Source organism: Polistes fuscatus, unplaced genomic scaffold (genome assembly GCF_010416935.1).
Source record: "Polistes fuscatus isolate 324 unplaced genomic scaffold, CU_Pfus_HIC Scaffold2, whole genome shotgun sequence".
Classification (NCBI taxonomy): Eukaryota; Metazoa; Arthropoda; class Insecta; order Hymenoptera; family Vespidae; genus Polistes; species Polistes fuscatus.
In genome coordinates this window covers 5287828-5311534 of record NW_025113096.1, presented here as the reverse complement: position 1 = coordinate 5311534, position 23707 = coordinate 5287828, and the positions used below count along the sequence as shown (strand labels likewise).

The following is a 23707-nucleotide window of genomic DNA, read 5'->3' as shown; positions in this document are numbered from 1 at the left end:
ATACGAAATTATAAAGAGGATCCCCGTTTTTGTATCTCGTTTGAAATGATTGTAAGTACAGGGTACAGCGTGTTAATACCACCGCAATACAAACGTACTTACCGTGTCGTATGGCAACACATTTAAAATATATATATATATGTATATACATATATACTATCCCGTTACCTACCCAGTACCAACCGAGATGACAAAGCATTCTCACACATATTACGAACTAATCGTCCTCTAACGAGCCGCAAAGATCTCCTTTCTCATTCCCTACACTCTTCTCTACAATTTAGGTGTCAAGAGGTAACACTGACAACGTTTTAACGAGTAAACGATCGTTAATTAACGGATAACCTTCTGCCAACGCGTTGAAAACAATTATCATTTATTTCTCGGATTATTTATAATCTTATAGAAAAGTTTTCACATTGTAAATGAACACATTTCAAATATTCCTAATGTCACAGTGTTAAGTTTTCTGTTCGATATAAAATCTATCTCGCGTTTGAACAAACATAACGTTAAAGAAAGATAGAAAATTATCTACAGGATTATCACTTAAACAAATGAATGTTAATTATATAATCATATATACCTATACGCACCTGTGTATCTTCCAATGTAGGTACCCGTAGACGCGTAGTATTTCGGTAATTGGACAATATATCTTTATCGATTGTTAACGGTAGTCAGTGGACACTGCTTGCGAAGCGACGCATAGGGATCCTGGGCTAAATTTATACCCTTAATGAGTTAAATCAGAAGGAGGAGGGGTGATGGTGGGAAAGCGATGTTCCTGTACAGGGGAACCCTATTCCCTTTGATATTATCGATTGGACGGTAACCTACTGGCATACCAGTTCGATCGTCCGGTTCCGACCGATTGTGGCTGATTAGAATGACTGGGCTGACTAGTCGGCAACTATTACTACTGCGTCGTTAAAATCACTATTACTACTACTAGCTGTTACCTACACACACACACACACACCAAACGTTTTCTCAACGTGACGTTTGCGAATAAAATCTGACACTTAGTACGATCATCCAAGCGAGATTCACGATCTAACGTATGACGTATACGATCCTATAGAAAATGTCAATGTACTTTTGTAAATGTCAAATATGGTAAAGCTTGGAAGGAAAGGAAAGGAAAGAAAAGCATAAGCAAGCCAAGCCAAGGCAAGGCAAGGCAAGGCAAGGCATGGGAAAAGAAAAATGTAACTTTCTCTCGACACGAGATCCTTTCATAGTAGATGGTTCAGCTTCGGCATCGACAAATCGTCGATAAACGCGAATAGTCGCGTCGTTGGAGAAAAACGAAGCACGTCTTATAGAAATTTTTCGTACCGAGCCCTCGAATGCTCGATTTAGGTTGATCGCACCTGCGGCTCTTGCCCTTCTTATCTTTCTATAGACGCTTTAAGATAAATTTTCATAGAAAGAGTAACGCGAATCTCATCCTATCCCTCTCTCTCTTTCTTTCTCTCTTATACAAACGATCCAAAGCTATAGAAAATAAACTTTAAACCCTTAATGTCGACCCCTTATTTCACGAATATTTTCTCCAGCTCTAACCTAAACAAAGATAGGAATTTGGTCAGAAATTTACGATAAGCTTTGGTCGTAAGGATACAAAAGCCCTATCGTATTTTACGTTCCTTCGTGACACACTCGTTAGGTGGGGATGGTACTTGATTATCCCCTCCCCCCTAGATTTTAGATTAAGTTAATACGTTTGTTCTCATTTTTTTGTTCTCTTTTTTTTTTCTAGTTAAACTTACTTCCTGTTAAGCTTAAAATAGGCCATAAGGGCGTACTAACAAATTTCTCTACAACCATCGATAAACATTTCAGCAAGCGTATAAAGCCACTTTGAATTTCATATCAAGCAACCTTGTTTCTCTGTTTAGTACCCATATCGCACATCGTGGCACTGGTCGGAGATCCCACCTATCTTCCCTGCGACATATCAACTACCCACGAAGGAGATTCGGTACATCTTGTGCTTTGGTATCGCGAGGATCTTGGTGCACCGGTTTACAGGTGAGATGCAATCAATGTATACATATATCTTACAATAATATATACATACAAATACGTACCATTCTCTACTTACTATATTCTCTCTTATACAAATATACAGATATATATATATATATATATATATATATATATATATATATATATATATATATGTACAGTCCCTATCTATCCTTATATCCATCTACGAATGTACAAACAGGCGTTGGTCGTTGTCTCTATTGGTCCGCACCAGGTTACATACATCTTGTCGACACAATGCGAGATTGGTGTGGTCGCTTTTAACCGAAAATTGCCTTCGAACTCGATTTTCGTCTCACATCGAGAGATCTATGTATATGTATACCTATCTATATACATTTATATATATATATATATAGATTTCCATCAGCATGTCCCTTTTCATCGAAATAAACTATCTAGATGGTATCTACCATACCGTACAAAAGCATTGAGAAATGAGTTTTCCAACAATTCATAATCGCAACGACTAAAAATAACTAGACTTTGCTCGGTGTAGTAAACTTTGGAAAATAGTTGGAACGTTTACGATATATCTAAGTTTGAAGAGACAGATACACAGAAGTGGAGAGAGAGAGAGAGAGAGTGTTCTTAGATACCACGATCGAATAAGCATGTTAACTATGCGAAATATATAGCCATGGAATGCCGCAGTGTAATCGGTATCGCAAACTTGGCTCACGCTACCAAACAGTAGGTGTAATTGGTCCTAATTGATCCTATCTGAATAATGCCAAGACTGGAAACCTGTTACCATCGAATTACCTTACGAGCGAGCGTTGAATTGTTGCGTGCAAAAATCTTCTCGAAAGTCGTGCTTTCTTAACGAGTACTTTTTTATTCGAAATAATAAATATTAAAATTATAGTGATGTTTTTCTTTTCTTTTTTTTTCATTTTTTTTTCTTTTTTTTGAGTTGAATGAGAAAGAGAGAGAAAGGAAGAAGATTGAAAAGAATTCTTTTTTACCTGGCTTTAAAAAGATTTTCCTTTCTCTTCTTCTTTTTCTTCTTCTTCTTCTTCTTCTCTTCTTCTTCGCCTTTTTTTCTCCTTTTTTTTTATTCACTTTGAAAGAAAAGTTCATCTCTTCCCTCTTAATTTTTACAACGAGAGACGTTCTTTTTTCAACGCTTAAAGTTTTCCTCCACAACCGGTGGTGCGAGGTTTCGTTCGAACGAACAAATTCTTGGTAATGGATACCGTTTCCATGCCTTATTAATTCTAACTCAAAGGTTATCTCGAGGAAAAACAACTAAAAACCTTTTAAACGTACATATCTCTATGGAAAAAAGGAAACCGCACAATGGATTACGCGATTAAACACGATTTCGTGTTTGCACGTCGTTAATATAATCTGGCGTATACTTTCTCTCTCTCTCTCTCTCTCTCTCTCTCTTTCTCTTTCTCTTCAACTTTGAATTCCCAACGTTTAAGTAAATTAGCCTTTAAAAGAATCTTAATTGAAATGAAAATTGATTTCTCACTGGTCTTCGTTTAATCATGATACACATCAAACTCGCACACTAGGCTAACTGAGAAATAAGATTTTAGATTTATGCATACACAATTAGACCAAATTTTCAAATTAACTTACTGATTTTTCCATAAAACGTTAATATACTGATAGATAATCTATCTTTGTCATGTCAAAAGTTAACAAATTGTATTACGTTTTAAGATATTCCAACATTTCCTTACGCCCATGATGATTTTGCATAAATTTCTACAACCAGTTTATGGACAATTCTAGGAACGAGTTGTTCTACTGGGACATCTTTGACAACTTTTACAGAAAGCATGAAAATACATGAACACTTTATTCATCGTCACAAAAAAATCGATGAAGCGTTAAATTAAAAGAAACACACGAAAAAATTCGTTCCCAGGATAACGAGAATACCGTCAAGATTTATAGAAAAATAAAAAAAAACGAAAAAATTTAATACGTATTTCCGTTGGCAAATAAATTCATCATTGGTTACTCGCAAAAAAAAAGAACTCAATCTTTTTTTGTATTTTTTCTTCGAAAAATTCTCGTTTTCATAAATTCCACGAAGTTTTCAAAACTTTTGACCGATAACGTGTGCGTACGTTTTACGTGTATATCTAACCGTGTGTTGTACTTGTATTTATTCGAACCAGCTGGTGGTCAGAGGTGATAAGATTCATCGATATAATAAAAGGATTTCTTGTTGGCAGCGTCGACGCCAGAAATCGAAACTTTGGCAGAGTCGAGAAATGGTCGGACGACACGGAATTTTCTGGTCGAGCTTACTTCATGCCAGATCAAAAACCAGCCATGTTGGGTGTGGATCACATAAGGGAAGAAGACGCTGGGATTTATCGATGCCGAGTCGATTTCCAGATCGGCCAAACTCGAAACTACAAAGTCAATTTAACGGTGATAGGTAAGAAAACCATTACATTTGCGTATCGAATAAAAAATATTTTTCAATTCGATTTAGGGGAAAGATTTAAATGCTTAGAAAAAGAAAAAAAAAAGTAGGAGGGTTCAATCGAATGCACTTTCCACCTGCAATACTTTCCCATATCTAACTATAGTTATTATTCTATCCATGACGTCGCATTTTGTTTTTCACCTTTCTATTATTTATTTCCATTTCTTTTTCCCACCTTGCATCGATGCACATGCACCGAAGTCTTAGCATTGCAACTATACAAAGATCTCGTATATCTCGTTTCCAAGTTTTATTTCTAGAAATTTTTCCGAAAGACACGAAGATACTACCAGCTTTTTTCTTACCAAATGGATATTATTTGTCTGTTATGAGATATATCATATAGTTCGATACCGAGTACCGAATAAGTTTTAGAATTTTTTCGAGGTTAAAAGAAGATCACTACGTACACGAGAGAATTATGAAAAGTTTGCGAAAGGTATTTATTCGATAAATTTATATACATGGTAAGCAATCGTAACGAATGTTTGTTACTTTCTTACAATGTAACAGTATGTTACGTGTTATATATGAACGGTCGTGCACGCATTCTCTCTTTCTCTCTCTCTCTCTCTCTTATTCACGAACAGCCACTACATATCCTAACAATACGTCTCTCGTCACTACGTCACTAGACGCAGCAAACAACGAAAGGCCAACGGTCTCGATTTATAGTCAACGTTCTGCAGTTGACATCGGAACGTATGTACCTATGTACATAGACACACACACACACACACACACACACACATATATATATATCGTACATAGATCCAATATACAAGAACAGCTCTCCAGCCTAGTAATAGAAAATATTTCTACCGTACCACCCCCACCCGAACCTATACCTGCTGCTCTACGCATGCTTGGTGTTCGTACTAACATGCTTACGTTCATGCTAGCAACACGGAGACACATATATTTTTCTAGCCGAAAAAGCTATGAAATATAAACGACCGATAAATAATGTTTTTCTTTTTTTTTGTTAATCGAAGATTTACAATCGAGAGTCCGAGTCACGACATACGATCTAACTCAACCCTATCCCACCCTACCCCACCCCACACCTCTTCCCCACCTTATCCCGAAAACCCGATCTAAATAAAATCCAGGTAAATATTCTCGTACTATTTTCAATTGTTTTCTATACTTTATATTTTTCTCTTTTTAAGAGCGTTAACGAACGATTCTAAAGAACAAGAGAAAAATCCTCCTATGCAAAAAGAGAAAGAAAAAAACAGAAAACATAATAGAAGCCAGTAGTAGTAGTAGTACATCCCTTAAACGTTCACGAGTGAAACGTTGGAAACGTTGGAACGTTTCAACGTTTCTCGGATTTCTCTTGCGGTCTTGAAGCGTTGTGCTGGAACGAAATGTATACCCGGTACTCTGAAGCACTATGAAAAGAATGACTGAGAACGTCGTGCAGAAGACGAACCACCCGTTTCGAGCAGGAAGAGGACAAGGGAAAAGAAGAAGAAGAAAAAGAAAAAGAAGAAGAAGAAAAAAGAAAAGAAGAAAAACAAACAAGCCATGAAGGAAAAGACAAAAAAAAGAAGTGGAAAATAAGAAGGCAAAGGAAGAAAGAGGTTGTTATAATGGAACGAAGCTGACATGGAACTGAAGGTTTGTACGGATGCGGGTGCAGGTGCGGGTGCAGCTCGAAGGGAAAAGCAGGAAAACGAGGTTGTTGAACACAGAAAGAGAGACGGAGGGAGGGAGGAAGGAAGGAAGGGTGAGAGGGAGGGAGGAAAGAAGAATCCAATTAACAATTCCGTTGAAAAGTTATGGAGATGCCCTGGCCGAGCGGTGGCACGCCAGCACCCGATGCTTTTTCTTCTCGGCATGTGCCGTGGAATTTTTCCCGTGGGATAATTAGCCCCTTCTACGAACCGGGTAGTACCAGCACCACCACTCCCCCTCCCCCTGGATGCCACCACCCTTACTCGAATCCCACGGTAGAGAGGGCATACTCCGGACGGAAAGGCTCGTAAACGCGAGCGTTGGTAAACCTTTTCCAGATGAACGCCAATTAACGTGCCTTTCTCTTCTCTCCTCGACACCCCCTACATTTCTCTCTCTCTCTCTCTAACGTACTTTGCTAAAATTGCTAGTCGCACATCGGTCTCTCTATCTCTTTTTTTCTTTTCTTTTCTTTTCTGTTTCTTTTTCTCCATTTTCTCGCTTCTTCCTCCCCCCCGCGACACCCTATGGCGTGTCGCAAAGCGCGTGTTGTTTTCGAAACACGTACCACGCGTAAACGTGAACGGAAGAGAACAGACGGAGAAAGGGAGAGGGAGAGAGAGAGAGAGAGAATGGGGAAAGAGAACGACCTTTCGTTAAAAGCAAGAAAGAAAACGGCGTTAAAGAGAGCACTCGAGGAATTTAAATCGCGCTTCTCGAAAGCAAGCAAGCAAGCAAGCCAGCAAGCAAGCAAGCAAGCAACCAAGCCAGCTAGCCAACTGTCTATGTCAAAAAGAAAAGAAGGAATGAGAAGAAGCATCCGTGAGTAAGAACGAATAGACGCTGTCACAGCAGAGAATGTTTTCAAACTAACGGGGAGAAACAACTTACGAATGAACGAACGAATATACACTATGAATCGTGGAAGTATTCCTACTTACTAAATTCTAAAACTCGGAAAGCTATTTTAGTATTATTCAATTTTGAAATTCGTTATTAATTTATGGTGGAATACGATATTGAAATGAGAATGTATTTATTTTCACGATATCGAACAATGTAAAATGAGAACTACAACAAAGTTTTATGTTTCTTTTAGATATTTGTGTCTGATGTGTATATTAGGAATTTTAAATAATTTAAACTTGGTATTTATATAACGGAAATGTTATATTTTCCCTGCCAAAATAATATCAGGTTGGTACAAAAAATCATTGATTGTTTGAAATTGACAGAAATGATACTGAAACTCGTGTGACTCTTACTGTATATACATTATTAGATTTATTTCTTCTAAATAAAGTACGATCCTTTCCCCAATCTCCTTATTTCTGTTTTTATTTCATTAAACTCATCTCGGAGTTATCAAGAAAATGTAAACCTAAATGCTATTCCGATGGTTCAACTCTACTTGTTATCTCATCGTATATAGTGTGGCTTCGCGTAATCCGATAATAGTTTGATAAGCAAGAACCTTTGGTTCCTGGAAACTATCGATACTTTGCTAAAGAGCTAGTCTAACGATTACCAATGTCTGAATGGACCATCTAAACTTGAAACCCTAAAAATCTATATTCACGAAAGATGATACTTGCTAATAATACCATGTACTTAAATGTTACAAGTCACAAGTTAACAAGTCTTATCATTTCATCACATTTTTCATATCCAAAATTATTCGAAAGAAAAAATCCATATACAAAATGAACAATTTTTTCTTGCCAAATCAATCAAAGTACGTTATTTTAACGTATCATTCGTATCATTAAAAGACAAAGAATATATTTAAATGATCTACTTTAGTTGAAATACCTTTATAATAATATATAATAGTAAATAGACAAAGGTTAATGATATGAAACAAATGAAAGAAGAACGGTGATACTTTAGTGAAAAGTAAATTGAAATAAAATAAAAATCTTGGAACGAGCGAAGCAACAAACGAGAGACAAAGAGAGAAAGAGAGAGAGAAAGAAAGGAAGGAAAAGATCACCGGTGAGTCTTTTACGTTTCGAGAAAAAAAGTTTTAAAAGAACGAACAGTCATAAATTGGATCTAAAGAAATTTATCAAGTTCGTTACTAGAAAAGCGACACGATCATAGTAGATACCGCATACTTCTTACGAAACGTCACGATATACGATAGACATCGATTCTTCGATTTTCAAAGAAGCTTTACAAACTCCCTTTCTTTCTTTCGTGAAACTCGAATAACGCGATAGCTGTTCTAAAACCGATAGAACAACCGACAGACAGACAGACAGACAGACAGACAGACAGACAGACAGACAGTTAGACTACCAAAGAAGACTCGTGGTATAATCATAAATCATGGTAGAATTTGAAACTAACGTTCGTGCCCGGACCACATACAATCCCACGGATTTTGTGGGATTCAACGCGTATCATGAACTTTGAATTCTCTTTCTATTATTTCTATTCTTTCTACTTCATTTTCTTCATTTTCTTCATTTTCTTCTTCTTCTTCTTTTTCTTTCGACGTGTTATCAAATGCGTTTGATCACTCGTAAAAAGTTGCAAAGAAAATCGGCACTTCCGTAAGAAACTTTCGGGCTATTCGTTGACGTTAGAATAAGGGTTAGGATGCTTCGTAAAGAAAAAAGGGCCAAGAGAGAGGTGAGGGAAAGAAAGAAGAAGAAGAAGAAGAAGAAGAAAGAATGGAAGAAAGAAAGAAAGGAAAAAGAATAGGGAGGCGGGATAACCTTTCGCTCGAATTGTTCTCTCCGAAAGGTAATCGATCTGGATTTTCTCTCACTCGTCTTCTCGACCCCGAACTTTTAATAGTATTTTACTTTTAAGTACACTTTCGTCCGGATGATGCATCTGGTGCAGACGCGGCGAACGACGATCGAGTCGAAATTCCCTCGTAGAAAGTTAATAAGAAAAAGAAAGAAGAAGAAGAAGAGAAAAGAAAAAAAAGAAAAAAAAAAGAAAAGAAAGCAACGGATAAAGGGAGATAAAGAGCAAGGAAGAAAGGGTAAGGGTGGAAGGGCGAAGGGAAAACGGAAAAGAAAACGACACGTAAAACCATGTTCGACGAAGGGTTTTCAACGAGAACGACCTTGCTCCTTCTTTTACTTTTTTTTCTTTTTTTTTAGTTATCTTTCTTTTATTTTTTTTTGTCCTTTTTGTCCTCTTTATTAAACGAGAACCCTTTTTCTTCGGAACAATCAGAACACGGGTCTAGATTCTTCTCATTTTTCTCCTTTGCTTATGCCATCTTTGTCTTACTTTCTATCCTTTCTTTCTTTCTTTCTTTTTCTTTTTCTTTTTTCATTTGCTCTTTATCGATCATCTCATCTCCACTTTGATGAATGAAATTGACTGCGAAAATATATAATAGAAGAAACGTCGAGCCATTTGCAAAATTGAAAACACTCGATGGAAATGTACATTACTGATGAAGATGGAAGTAAATATGAGAATGGGGAGAGAGAATACGATCGAGTTCGTGCTTCAAAACTTGTCGACATTTTGTAGAATGAAGGGAAAGGGAAAGGGAAGAGAAGGTGTTAGTAGTGCTTGCGAACATAGAAGATCGGTTAAGTTAATTGTAACGCGACACGTGTCGGATTAAGGAAACCGACCTTTCACCTGTTATACGATCCCTTTAAAGATCCTTTGGAAAATAATTGATCTAATCTGTAAAGTAAATATGTATAAACTAAATTGTTCTAAGATATGACACCTCGAAAATATTTCATTATAAAAGTTACCTTTTCATCTAACAAAACTTACAATGAAACGAAATATTCGAGTAGATTTGTAACGAACATTGGATCGTATTTTTGCAATCTTCCGAAAAAAAATGTATATTTTTATTGAAATTAAAAAAATATAGTGTAAATCTAAGAGTCTATTGAACTTATGGACACACCAAATTACAATAGATTCGATCGAAAGAATTTGAAAAGAAAAAAGAAAAAGAACCAAGTAATAAGCTTCAATTTGATCAAAACAAAAATGTTATTCAAATTTGTTTCCGTTTTACGAGATATTACGAATACGTTTCATTCAAAATGACACTTACCCTAAATACATCATTTAATAGTTTCGTGTAGGTGGAGAGAGGGGGGGTGGTTATGCGAAATAAGGAAGAAGATACATGGCCGTTAATTACCGTTTAAAAAATTTACTTTCATCGCAGTAAACGCAATCACGTAGTAGAAAAATAAAAAAGGAAAAAAGGGAAAAAAAAATAAAAAAAAGGGACTTCCCTAACGAGGAACGAGAAGAGAGCATCCGTCGATGGACGTACGAAGTAGTTTGGAGAAGCGGACGTAGTTGAAGAGCTGCTTGAAAATGTACTTGAATTCAATTGTTTGAAAGTAGCTCCGTAATCGGTTCGCTCTCGTCGTTACCGACGGTAAATAGAAAGGCCGCACCTGTTAGAAATCACAGAAGAAGGTCCTCTCGTTCGTGAAACTAGAGAAAATCCAAGGACGCCAGAGTTGAGTTTTCGAGGAAGGAAATAATTACGCTTCTATCCTCGAAAAGTCGTTCTCGACACGCTCTACCCCACAAATTCTTTTTTTATTTTTCTTCTCTCTCTCTCTCTCTCTTTCTCAAATGACTCTAGGTATACAATTATACGAGTAAGCAAATTAGTTAAATAATTCTATTAAATATGTCAACGTTTAAATCAATGCAAAATCAATTCGTGAAATAACTATAACTGACACCTGTTTTAAACAAAGTACACGAACAAAAGGTAGAATAAAGAATAAATTTATATAAGACAAATTTATTTGATAAAACAATGAATACTTCATGAATTAATGCTTTCCTTAGCTATTTCGATATTTCACGAATCAATTGAATTATATACGCTTCACAATGGAATATCACATACGTTATTTAATACGAATTATCGATAGAAGTACACGTAAGATTTTGAATAAAAAAAAACAAAAACAAAAAAGAAGGAAACAGATATAGCGATGAGAAAATAACGGAATGATACTCTCGAGTATACCCCCTTAATGTGCACGCGCGAATGATAAGATCGAAGTAAGCTATCTAAAATTGGACAAGATCGTAAAAATTTTACGAACGGATCAAATTTATCGTTGATGAGCGTATCCACGAAGTACAGTAGTGTACGCCAATCCGACGGATGAAATTTGAAAGAAACATTGGAGAGATGGTTGAAGTACGCGCATAGCTCTATCGAATCACTGAATAATAAAAGTCTGCGCGAGAGCCCGTTGTTCGAAGCTTTTCGTTTATCCCTTGTGATCAAATTCGTTGGCTGAACAAGGTTTTACAAAAACACACACACACACACACACACATATGTACACGTGATCGATCGATTTACGCGTGTAAACGGGGAAAGGAAAGGAAAGAAGAAAATTTTGGGGTCGGGGAGGAGGTAATTTACGCGCGAACAAGTTGGAGAAATGCAAACGAGTATCATCCCCCTTCTTATCAACTCCACCCCCTCATCTCTCTCTCTCTCTCTTTTACTTCTATCTATGGACCTATCGTTAAGTTCAAACAAATTCTCAAAGGTAATATCAATAACGACAGATAATAAACGAGCAGTCCTTTGTGTATATCGAATAATAGAAGGAAAGTTGTACGGGTTATATCTGTGAAAAAGAACTGATAGGTCTCTCGATCATCTTCCAACATATATGGGAATCAAGAAACAGAAAGAGAAAGACATTCGAAAATTCCTTCGTTCTCCTTCTGCGAAGAATTTCTCGTACGAAGAACGCAAGAGAGAGAGAGAGAGAGAAAGATATAAAGAGAGTAGTACGAGCATAAAACAAGCTCGTCAAAGAGATTCGAGTTACATAACGTCTCTCGAAAACAACCGCAAAGGTATGAGGAAAGCCAAAAGTTCAAGAAAATTCAAATTGCGCGCGCGCAAACCCTGATGTGCTGTACTTTTGCCTTTAAACACTCTCTACTACGTCATTTCAAATCTATGCGAGAGGACAAAGTTTGTCAAAAGAACTCATACCCTTCCAACTTTCATTCTCCCTCTAACCCTTTCCCCTCCCTCCTCCCTTTGCTCCCAACATCAACCAACCAACCAACCAACCATCCAGCCGAATTCTCTTCTCTCTCTGTCTCTCTCGAAGTTTATCGTTTCTCTCTTTTCCTCGAATTGCAGAAACTTATGGGATATGGTTATAGTTAGTCGAATATTTCTTGGCACGTATCGTGAAATAAGGAAACGTCGACACACTTTCCTTTGATGTTTTATAATACGATTGTTCATGTATAGTTGTGTGTGTGTGTGTATGTGTGTTCGTTCTATGATAACGAGACAACAGATCGTAGAATAAATGTAACGTCTATGAATACTCGTCGTTCTCGAGTGGATAATAATAATTGTAAAGAACCCAAAGGAATCGAAACAAAATGGGAATGAATGCACGCCCGCGGACATTCTAACGATCCTACTCGAATTATCGTTTATGTAAACGTTAAAAAGAGAATACTTATCAATAAAAGCAAGTAGGAGTCGTCGATATCCACCGCTAGTAGTAGTAATAATAGTAATAGTAGTAGTAGTGGTAGTGGTAGTAGTAGTAGTGGTAGTAATGCTCTTATTCGTTTCCTTAACGAGCTCTCCTAACTACGAATTGGTAAAAAGAGAGAGAGAGAGAGAGAGAGGGAATGAAAGCCGATAATGTTTATCGTATAAACTGTACATTGCAAGAAACAAAAAATAAAATAAAAGAATATAATAGAGAAGATAAGAAAAAAAAAATATTAAATTAACGAACCCGAAGATATTCGTCGAACTATAACGTATTCCTCGTAAGAAACAACGTTCTCTTTCAATCGTATAATTTACATAAATACGTATGATAATATAATTATTATTATTATTATTATTATTATCGTTGTTAATTCTCTTTTTTTTTTGATAATTCGTTTTCCATACTCTCTGAACGGAACTTTTTTTAATTTTTTTTTTTCTTTTTGTATTTTTTAGGTTTGATTTTCCATATTCCATATAACTTGATATAATTTTACAACGCGATAATAAAATCTAAATTTTATTATATACGATATGACGGTTACGAATCAAAAAAAAAATAAACCGATCGGGTATATATTACTATATTAAAATATAACTTTACAAATGTATCGATGATTTTTCGATGGCGCAGCCGATGGTCAGGAATGCCAACTAATACACACCGTAATAAAATACACAAATTGCGTGTCTGTCGAAATTAACGAGCCGCGATAGCTACGCCAGTTGAAATCATAAGAGCGAGAAATGCGCTTTAACACGCTCGACTTCGTTATGGAAATTCGGATTTCCATCCAACGGTGCGCATTCTTGTAATATTCCAATCATTATTAATAAAGCAGTCACACGCACTTCGCACCGGGGATGCGCGTAATTGCAAACAATTTTACCAATCCCCCGTTACACCCCCGTCCTCGCTCCCTCCCCGCGGATTAATAGCTTTGTTCGCAGGAAATGCGGTCGGGCGAATCATCAACGCGATTTCTCTCTCGCTATTAATACAATGCATTGCATATCTTTATATCTTCATATCTTTATCTTTATCTCTCGTACGTTTTCTGCTTCTTTTTTCTTTCTAAATTCAGAAAGTGGGGGGAAAAAAGTAAAAATCATTTAAGCCTTACGCGCGTCTCCGAATAAAATCAACAGAGATATAGCGATGAATTCAAATAAAAAAAAAACAAATACAACCACACACACACACACACACACACACGAATGTTTCGTAATAAAAGGACAAAATCTTACAATCGGTTTTCCGTTATCCAACGAATAAAAATAAGAATAATCGAGCAAAAGCTGCATTTCGATCTATAAAACGTTCGAATAAAATTCACGTGTCTGTTATTTACTACCTATTCTCGTTCACAATCTCACACGTGAACACACCTATATTTTCGCGTCTAAAGAGAATATTGAAAACGACTACGCTATGTTAATTATTCGTCCGCGCGTTCCTTTTTACCTCTCTCTCTCACTCTCTCTCTTGAATCTCTCGAATCTCTTCCTGGTTTTTTAAGCTTCGCAAGCTAGATAATTACATGCCCATCGAGAAATAATTTATTCGCGCGCGACTGTGAAAAAGTTTTCGCATTTTCTCTCTCTCTCTCTCTCTCTCTCTTCTTTTCTTCGTTATTGTTTTTTTATTTCTTATTTCCTTTCGTTTCTTTCGTAAGGAACGTAAAACGAAATATCGGACGTAATCGTTCGTTATCGTAGCAGATAATCAGAAAAAAGAAAGAAAAGGGGAAGAGAATAGAAGAAGAATAGGAAGAAGAAGAAGAAGAGAAAAAAAAAAGGAAACCATATGGTCAGATTCCGTTCGTTTCGTTCGTAGATACACGTAATACGATCTTGGGATAATGAAAAAGCGTTTGGAAGATACATCTCGTTTGCTTTTGAAATCTACGATGGTATGGTAGGTGTTTGCTGCTACTCCTGCTGTTGCTGCTGTTGCTGTTGCTGTTGTAACTAGAAGGAATGAAATTTCGATCGTCTTTATCTCCTTCTCTCTTTTCCATCCAATTCCGTAGGACGAATTTCATCTTCCATCCGTTTCATGGCTCGGAATACGCGGAATCTCTCGTCCTACATCTGAATCAACAACGTTGAAAGGTACTTTTTCTTGAACACGATAGGACAATCTTATTTCATCGGATAGACTTGGATGATAGAAACGCGCTAGATAAAGAGTTGAAGAAAGTTCGAAGAAGAAGAAGAAGAAGAAAAATGAAAGGGGAGGGGGAAAAAAACACGTTCCTTATTCTTACTCGTGTTCTTCGTGTTCTTCTTCTTCTTCTTCTTCTTCTTCTTCCTCTTCGTGAAAACGTTACGATGCTTACAGCGCGACATTAAATTCCATTCATAGATTCTTTTCCGAAAGAGACTCGAAAATACTTGGCAAAATTCCATCGGTGCGAGATATAAACCATCGTTGCGCCCACGTAGCTTAACCATCCTCGTTCTCATCCTCGTCCATTTGGTAAAGAAAAAGAAGAAAAAAAAGAACGGGAGGGGGTGAAAAGATAAAAGATTCGATAATAATTTCACGACTTTTTACGTTTCCGGTAAAAGAAATTCACCACTCGTCTCGATTATTCCTCTTTCCGTTTCGTGCTTAAATGTGTGTGCTCGAAAATCTCAGTTACGAAATAACGTGACGAATAGTAGTAGTAGTAGTAGTAGTAAGGCAGGAGTGGGGGGTACAAGTGGGAGGGGGAAGAAAGAATAAAAAAATAAGAAAGTAAAAAGAAAGGGTAAGGAAAGGGTTGGGGGTAGGATTGGGGGTGGGGGTGGTCTACAACGAAAAAGAAACTCGATCGTCGTCGTGTCTCGTTTCCTTTCTCTCGTATACCCAGCTATAAAAAGGATAACAAGAGGTTTTTTTGTTGAAATAAGATATGAAGATATTTTCTGAGAGATATATACGAAAAGAGAGAGAGAGAGAGAGAAATAAAAGTATTAGTAAGCGGGGCCTAAAAAAAACTTAAGAGTTTCAGAAGAGAATATATTATATATGAGAAGCTGAAAGAAAAACAGAAAATAAAAATGAGAAAAATAAATGGGATAAAGGGGAGAAAAAACATGTATATATATATATATATATGTATATAGAGATAGAAAATATGAAATCAGCTTTGACGTACGTTTAACGATAAGAATGGTCTTCGACGAGCTTTTGGAGATGGGCAGGGGGAGAGGGGAGGAGGTACCTTTGCTTTTCCTCCATAAGACGCATAAGAGTCAGAAGAGAGAAAACCTTTTCTTGCATACATATATACGTATTGTATTCTCTGCAATACTTATAGAAGAAAAAGTAGAAGGAAAAAAAAAGGGAAAAGAAGAGAAGAAGAAATAGAAGAAGAAGAAGAGGAGGAGGAGGAGGAAAAGAAGAAGAAAAAGAAGAAGAAGAATAGAACTGAAGACTCAATCCGTAGTATGAAATTTCTCGTATATTACGAGCACAGAAAGAAAATAAATACGGACTAAGACTGGAGTAGTTTGCCTGTAGGGTGAATCAGTCTGCCAGGTACTCCTCTTCTTCTTCTTCTCCTTCTTCTGCTTCTTCTTCTTCTTCTTCTAGCACACAAAAGGAGGAACAAGTACTACAAGGCGATTTTCTTTGTGCCGGAGGAAATGCGCCAGAGATGGCTGGCTGTCAGTGCTTGTGCTGCTGCTGCAAGCGTAGGAGAGAAAGTGCCGAAGCAATTATCGTAATGGCGGTCTTCAAACCAGAACGTCGCGAAATGATTACGAGACGAGGAGGAGGAGGAGGAGGAGGAGGAGGAGGAGGTACGGTCTGCTTTTGGTGGTATATTCTTAAGAACCACCAGCAAAAGATAAGAGAAAGGTTCTTCGATATCCAGTCGTGTCAAAGCTCCGATTTCCTCTTCTCTAAAACCCCCTCCTCCTCCTCCTCTTCTACTGGGGAGTCGCATCTTTATCTAGAAAGAAATATGACAATATTATTATATAACAGCTTTAGTATTATTCCGAAATGTTACATGAATTCGTTTTACTAAAGGCAAGTTTTTAGAATTGTTGAAATTTTTTGCATCGGCTTTAGAGATTTTTTTTCGTTCGAAGGTGGAAAGTAAATGGTTTTCTTTTTTTTTTTTTTTTTTTGAAGGGAGTCGATGAAATGGGTATGTAGGACAAGAGAAAGTACGTGGGGGAATAAAAAAAAAAAGGGATAAAAAGGATTCTGTATATGCGAAGCGAAATAATTTACAGTTACACGAACGTGTGTACAATGTGGTTAAAATACTATTATTATTAATAATAATAATAATAATAATGATAATAATAATATTAGTAATATTGATATAATAATATGATGATGACAATGACGATGATTTAATGATAGTAACAATAATAGATATGGTAATAATAGTAATAGAAGATAGGGTGAAGTAGAGTGGAACGTAACAGCAAGGGTTTATATATATATATATAGTTTTACGAATACATATGCGTTTATCTAACACAATGACATATAACATTCCTCTGTTATACTAGCGAACAAGAGTATCGACTTTTTGCAATTGTAATTTCTCGATTACATTACCAATAATACCAGCTCGATACCGTTCGATATCGTTTTCTTTTTCATGCAACCATGACAGCGGTAGGTACAGGTGGCTGCCTTCTATAAGCTAGACGTGCGATATTGATTTCAGATTTCAATTTAATGCCGCCTCGCGATATCCGAAGCACGATCTTCCAATAGCAATTTCGCGTTATCGGACTTTCACTTGATGGCGAAAGAGAAAGAGAAATAGAATGAGAATGGGAAGAAAAGAGAGGGAGAAAATGAAAAAAGAGAAGAAAAAGGGAGGGAAAGAAAAACTAACGCGGAACCACAAAAGACTTAAGAAAAATCATATTTAAATGCGTAACCGTGTGTGTGGGTGTATGCATGCTCGGAAAAATGTATACGGTTATGCCCCCCGAATATTTTTTTTTTTTTAATAATACTATTGTATATACAATAGAGGAAAAAAAAGGTTTTTCGTATTTCAATCAAAAACTTATTTCTTCTTTCTTTTTTATCAAACCTACAAATGATTTTCAATACCTTCGTGAATCGATTTTTGGGTTACTTACTTTCAATATCGTTACTTTTGATTAATCGATTATGTTATGTCAATTTTTGTGTGTTAATTTCATTAACATTTTGTTGAAATGATTCGATTCGTCCAAAGCAATGTGTGCATCTTTGACATCAACGTTTCTAGATTGAAAACACTCGAAACAATTTTGTATCATATAAAGTGATACTCCATCACCGTTCATAAACATCATCAATTTCGTTAACAGCCTGAGAGAGAGAGAGAGAGTCGTATCCTTCTCTCTTTTTACTTTCTTTTTTTTTTTAATGATAAAATTTCAATACGTATCGAATTGCTTCTTTACTCGAACCTATTTTTAAAACGCAATAACTTGATCAAATGAACAAACATCGTAACTTGTTTTTTAAATTACTCCGTGATATTTTACATTTAATACTCACGCAAATATTGCCAGATCCGATTAATATTGCGCGAAAGTTATTTCAAACGGAAAATTATTTACCGATAAAATAAAACCCCAAAAGTAAAGAAAAAAAAAGGAAAATAAAATTTTCCAAAATCTAACCAATTTTAATTGGTTAGTTAAACTTTTCGTGACAAGCGTAGTTAGTTGTCATTGGTACAGCAGTCTGACGCTTAAAACGGGTCAGACAATCTACGAAATAACGGGTTGTTCTATCTGTTCCTATATTTAGCAGATGCCGGATATAACCGGCGTTAGGTTAATACGAAGAATTTAGAAGAAATGATAATTAAAATAGAATTAAATATATACGTACATTCTGGTATTCGTTATTTTTCAGTTCCACCTCTAAAAATCGTGATCTCCGACGAAAGAGGCATAGCACGGGACCAAATGACAGGACCATACTTACAAGGCGATACCCTAATACTTTACTGTGACGTTTATGGCGGTAAGCAACCAATCATTTCATTTAATACTACAATGATAAATAATTTATACCTATTTTCTACAAGATCAATCAATGTGTCAGTATTTATTATCAATCAAATAACGTCACGAAAGGAAAATAAATTTGTATTCATAACGCTAAACGATTAAAATCATTTGACAACGTTAACAAATCCAATTATTTTCAAATTTAGTAAAAGAAACAAATTGTTGATCGTTTTTTTTTCAAATAAAATTAATAAAATCATTCTGTTTTGATAGAAACGATTTACAACAAATTGTGGTGGGGGTTAGGGGAAAAGCTTACAGAATGCTTATAAAATATTTCAACTTTAATTTCGTCGAAATAGCCGTTTTTTGCATCAGTACTGAAGTAATCACCAATCCTGCAAATCTTGTGAAAGTAATTTTTCTAAAGGAATTATTAAAGTTGCATTATAAACGCGAGTCAAACGAAAATATTTCGTCGAAAATATTGAAAATACGTTTTTGTACAAATACAATTTTTTTTTGATAAATGAGACACAATTCGCGACTGAACGTTTAATTATTAATTATTTAAATCTAATATTGATTTTGTTATACAAATACTAAAAAATATCAAACATCGCACTCATTCGAATAATATTTCGATATTTATTATCAAATTTTGTTTCGAGAAATTATACCGACATAAATCATATAAAAACAATAAAATCGATTTTTATGTACCACATATTTAATTAAATCACAATTTTCTTTTAAAAAAAAATGAAATACAAACATTGAGCCCCCAGCGAGCCTAATGTAAAAGAAAAATCGATATTTAAAGGTTTCATTTCATATTCAATATTGTTTCAGAATAAATTAAATATTATTTTAATACACATATTTATATATATACTGTCCTTTACTTGTACAAGTAATTTTGACATTTTTTCTTTCGGTAATTCTAGTGTTAATTAACTACGAAAAATGCATTGAAAAATACTTTTATTAAAAATATCGACAATTTTTGTCCGTTTAGAATTTAACCCTTGGATGGAAGGATATCTCATTTCACTTGTCGTTAAATCCTAGTTTTATTCAATTAAATTTCTTTCATTATTTAATAAGTGACGAATGTCCGATAGGAACTGTAACGTCACGTGAAAAACGACATACGTCAGATAAATTTGAAATATCAATTGTTACGAATGAAAATGAAAGAAAGAAAAAGATCAAAATATAATTAATTATATATATATATATAATCGTCGTCATTAGCAAATGACTATATTTTCTCGTCTTTCGATAACAAACAAAACGAACGAACAAACAAACAAAATCAATTTTCCGATGTTTCGAATATTTCTACAAAAAAAAAAGTACAAACAGATTAATAAAAATAAAAACAACAAATAGTTAGACACTTGGTGTTCGATTCGTTCCTACATGATAAATCGAAATCAATTTCGATAGGAGAGAAAAGATGAATGAAATATTACCTATTTTTATATTTATATATTTATATAAAACGTATAATTTGAAAAAATAAAATATACCTTTATACATATATATATCTACGATACACCTCTGTTTCCTTTCTTTTTACAGGCAAACCGCCGCCCACTTTGACCTGGTACCGTAACAACAATTTCATGAATAACAAAACTATGAACGTACGAAACGGCGTGACGCGCAGTGAAATCGTAATAAAAAATTTGGGACGAGACGACGTTCTCTCGCAGCTGACCTGCAACGCGACGAATAATAACGGATCGTTCACGCTGTCCTCGACCATTCTACTGGATATGAATTGTAAGTATCTATCCGTTTCGAAACAATCCAAACAAAGCAAACAAAAGGGGGGCGACGGAGGCAGATGGGGAAGGGGGGGGGTGCTTTGCAACGACGCCTCCAGTTTCAAGTAGATACGACGAATGAACAATGAAACAACTATAAATATTCTCTTAGGTATCTTCTTTCTCAACAACCCCAACCCCCACTACTGTTAACAATCGACGACTTTTATTCGTCCATTCAACTTTAGATTGAGTCAAATCTATCTATCTATCTATCTATCTATTTCTATCGAACAGTTAAACTTTACGTATATCTTATATTACCAATTCCAATTCGTTTATATTCTTTCTGTCGCGTCTTTTGAATACATGCGTTCAATAGCTTTATAAAATCTGTACAAATATTACAGGGTGTATAATAAAAGAAGGAAGAGGAGGGGGATGATTATTTTTCCGTTTAAAAATTAAATCAACGAATATTTCTGTACGTTTTGCAAATATATTTCTACGTTTACTAATCGATTTATAATAATCCCTGTTAACACGATTATTATTTTTTCCGCATTGTATTACGATTCCCGTAAAACTGGCGACAATTATAAAATATGTAAACATTTTAATAGCGTGCAATTGGACGGAAAATAACTGTTACGCAAAATAGGAAAAAAAATGTTTGTAGTCGATGACAAAGGGCATATATATTGAAAGAAATATTTCAATGATTGGCAAAAAAAATTTTCCAACGCGATTCACCCAATAGAACGTTCAAAAAGAAATGTAAAGGAAAGAGAACAAAAATATATTTCGTCAAATATTATTCGACTTTTCTTTTCTTTCCTTTATTCCCCCGCCCCCCCCCACCACCGATTTGAAATAACAACGGATAAAATTTTGGCGTCGAATATTCGAATACAATGGGGGTAATAATCATCAACATTTATCGTTGCACGTATATCCTTTCATCGAAGCATATTTTTCACGAGAGTCACGAAAAAGTATCGAAGAAGAAGTTGACGGGGGAAAAAAGTTATCACAGTGGGAGGAGAGGATACCGGGGGAGAGTGGATAGTGTCTCTGAGAGTCGTCTGGTAGAGTTTTAAACAAACTAAACGAAACCAAAACAACAACAAAAAAAAAAAAAGAAAAGAAAAAAGGGAAGAAAAATCGAAAATGCATTTATTACGAGAGAGAGAGAGAGAGAGAAAAAAAAATAAAAAAGACAAGTGGATTTTGCGATGGCAGATATCGTTCGTAGTGCGAACGAACGAATGAACGAACGTACGAACGAACAATCGTAGAAAATACCATATCGCTTTTTCACAAGAGCGAGTTACGAACGATCGACGAAGAGAACCTAAAGAGAGAGAGAGAGAGAGTAGTAGTATTTCGATGGTACTTTGTTATTGACATGGGCATCGGTACGTTGCGTGATGTTTATCGGGATAACAGAAAAAAACCCGATGGTCATTTTTCTAGCCTCACCTGCGAACTCGACGAGAAAAATACTGATAGGAGAAAGAGTAAGTGACAGAAAGAGAGAGAGAAACACATACATATATATATATAATATATATATATATATATATACATGTGTATATGTATTTTTTGATAGTATATAAAATGGCGATCAAGATAGGAGGATTTTTCGGGCGGCTATACGCCGTTCGTCAAGTTGCCTTTTAAAAGCGTCGAAAGCGGAGTGGCTAAACGTGACCGAGCTCGAAAGCAAGTTTAATCTCGACCGCAGCACACTGTTATTATGAAAAGATACATCTACCTCGAGCTGATGGTGTCCGCATAAAAACCTGTTATCTCACGATCGTGCTATAAACTCTCTCTCTCTCTCTCTCTCTTTCCCTCCCTCCCTCTCTTAATTTATGCAACGCGTTACAGTTTCTTGGGTAGAAGATGAGAGGAGAAACCATAGTCTCATTCGAAAGCGTTGCTACTATTACACAGTTACTATTACTGTGTATCTAAACTACTATTCGTTAGAATACTCCAAAAAAGGGTATGCTAAAAAAGGAATGAAAAAAAAAAATCAAAAAAGAAAGAAAGTAAGAGAGAGAGAGAGAAATTGTGCAGATGTTATCCCGTAAATCCTCGTAACACTGCAGGTACCGAAGATCAAAAGCCTTGGTAACAGTGCGATACGCACGTTATGTTACAAGTAAATCAAGATGGACGAGAGACACACACACAATACACAGTCCTAGGTAGAAAATATAGACTCGTTTTCTCTCTACCCTCTTCGCTTAGGAAACTTCGTGGATTCCCCTTGGGTCCTCTGGATTCTTAAAGAGAAACGTGTCGCCTTATTCTTCTTCTTCTTCTTCTTCTGTTCCTTTGCTTACTGTGCCTAAAAGACACCTTGAAAAACCCAGATAAAGGAAAACGATAAATGTTAGGGAAGTGATGTTTCTTGTAATCATTAAAGGGGCTATAATGTTTATATGAGAACAAAATTTACTCTCTCTTTGCGAAGTGAATTTCATTATAACGCACCATCAACCCCCTTTACGTCTTCGATAACGTTCGATGGCAAATACCGCAGCAGGTTTTATCACACCGCCAACATTTTATCAGTGCCCGCACGTTTAATTTTGTTTCTGTTCGAGAAAGAAACGTTTTATGATAACCATATTCCCCCCGACCCAACCCCCTCCCCCTCCCACGCTCATGTTTTCTTTTCATCTTCTTCCTACCCCTTTTTTCCCCCTTATGCGAAAATACTTGATTCGACATTATTATTATTATTATTATTATTATTATTATTATTATTATTATCAGTATTATTATTATTATTGTCGCCGGTGCAGTTGTGGTTGTGTAGTCTTTGTTTTTATTGTCCTCATTATATCGCTTTTTCGCGGTGAACGCGCCGATATTATCGTTTCTTTCAATAGTCGCATTCCGTAGGTACTGCATTTTAATGGGGTAAACGAATTAAAACAAAAATAATTGAAAGGAAGGTAAGGACAATGGACGAGATGAAGAATATGCGGTATTTAAATGGGCATAAGTAAATATACTGTTGTTTGCATGGAATTATTAAACAATTTCTAGGGACACGAAATGAAAAACTCGATTGGCGTAGAAAGATATTAATATTACATTTAACATAGATTTTCCCATTGACCGATAAATTTAATTGAACAACGTTTAAAAGGAAGCCTTTACGTTATTTCGACGTACGAGCAAATGATCCCAAAGTAACACGCCATACACGTTTTAACATTCAAA

At 35.7% G+C, this 23707-nt stretch overlaps 1 protein-coding gene across 1 annotated transcript in view; it reads left to right on the top strand.

The window, feature by feature from the left end:
• Nucleotides 1–23707, top strand: part of LOC122516938 (hemicentin-1-like) — a 103053-nt gene that overhangs the window by 60348 nt on the left and 18998 nt on the right. The window contains 4 exon segments of the mRNA XM_043635181.1: nucleotides 1905–2037; nucleotides 4254–4462; nucleotides 18592–18702; nucleotides 20277–20480. Of these exon segments, the coding sequence (XP_043491116.1) occupies nucleotides 1905–2037; nucleotides 4254–4462; nucleotides 18592–18702; nucleotides 20277–20480 (657 nt within the window).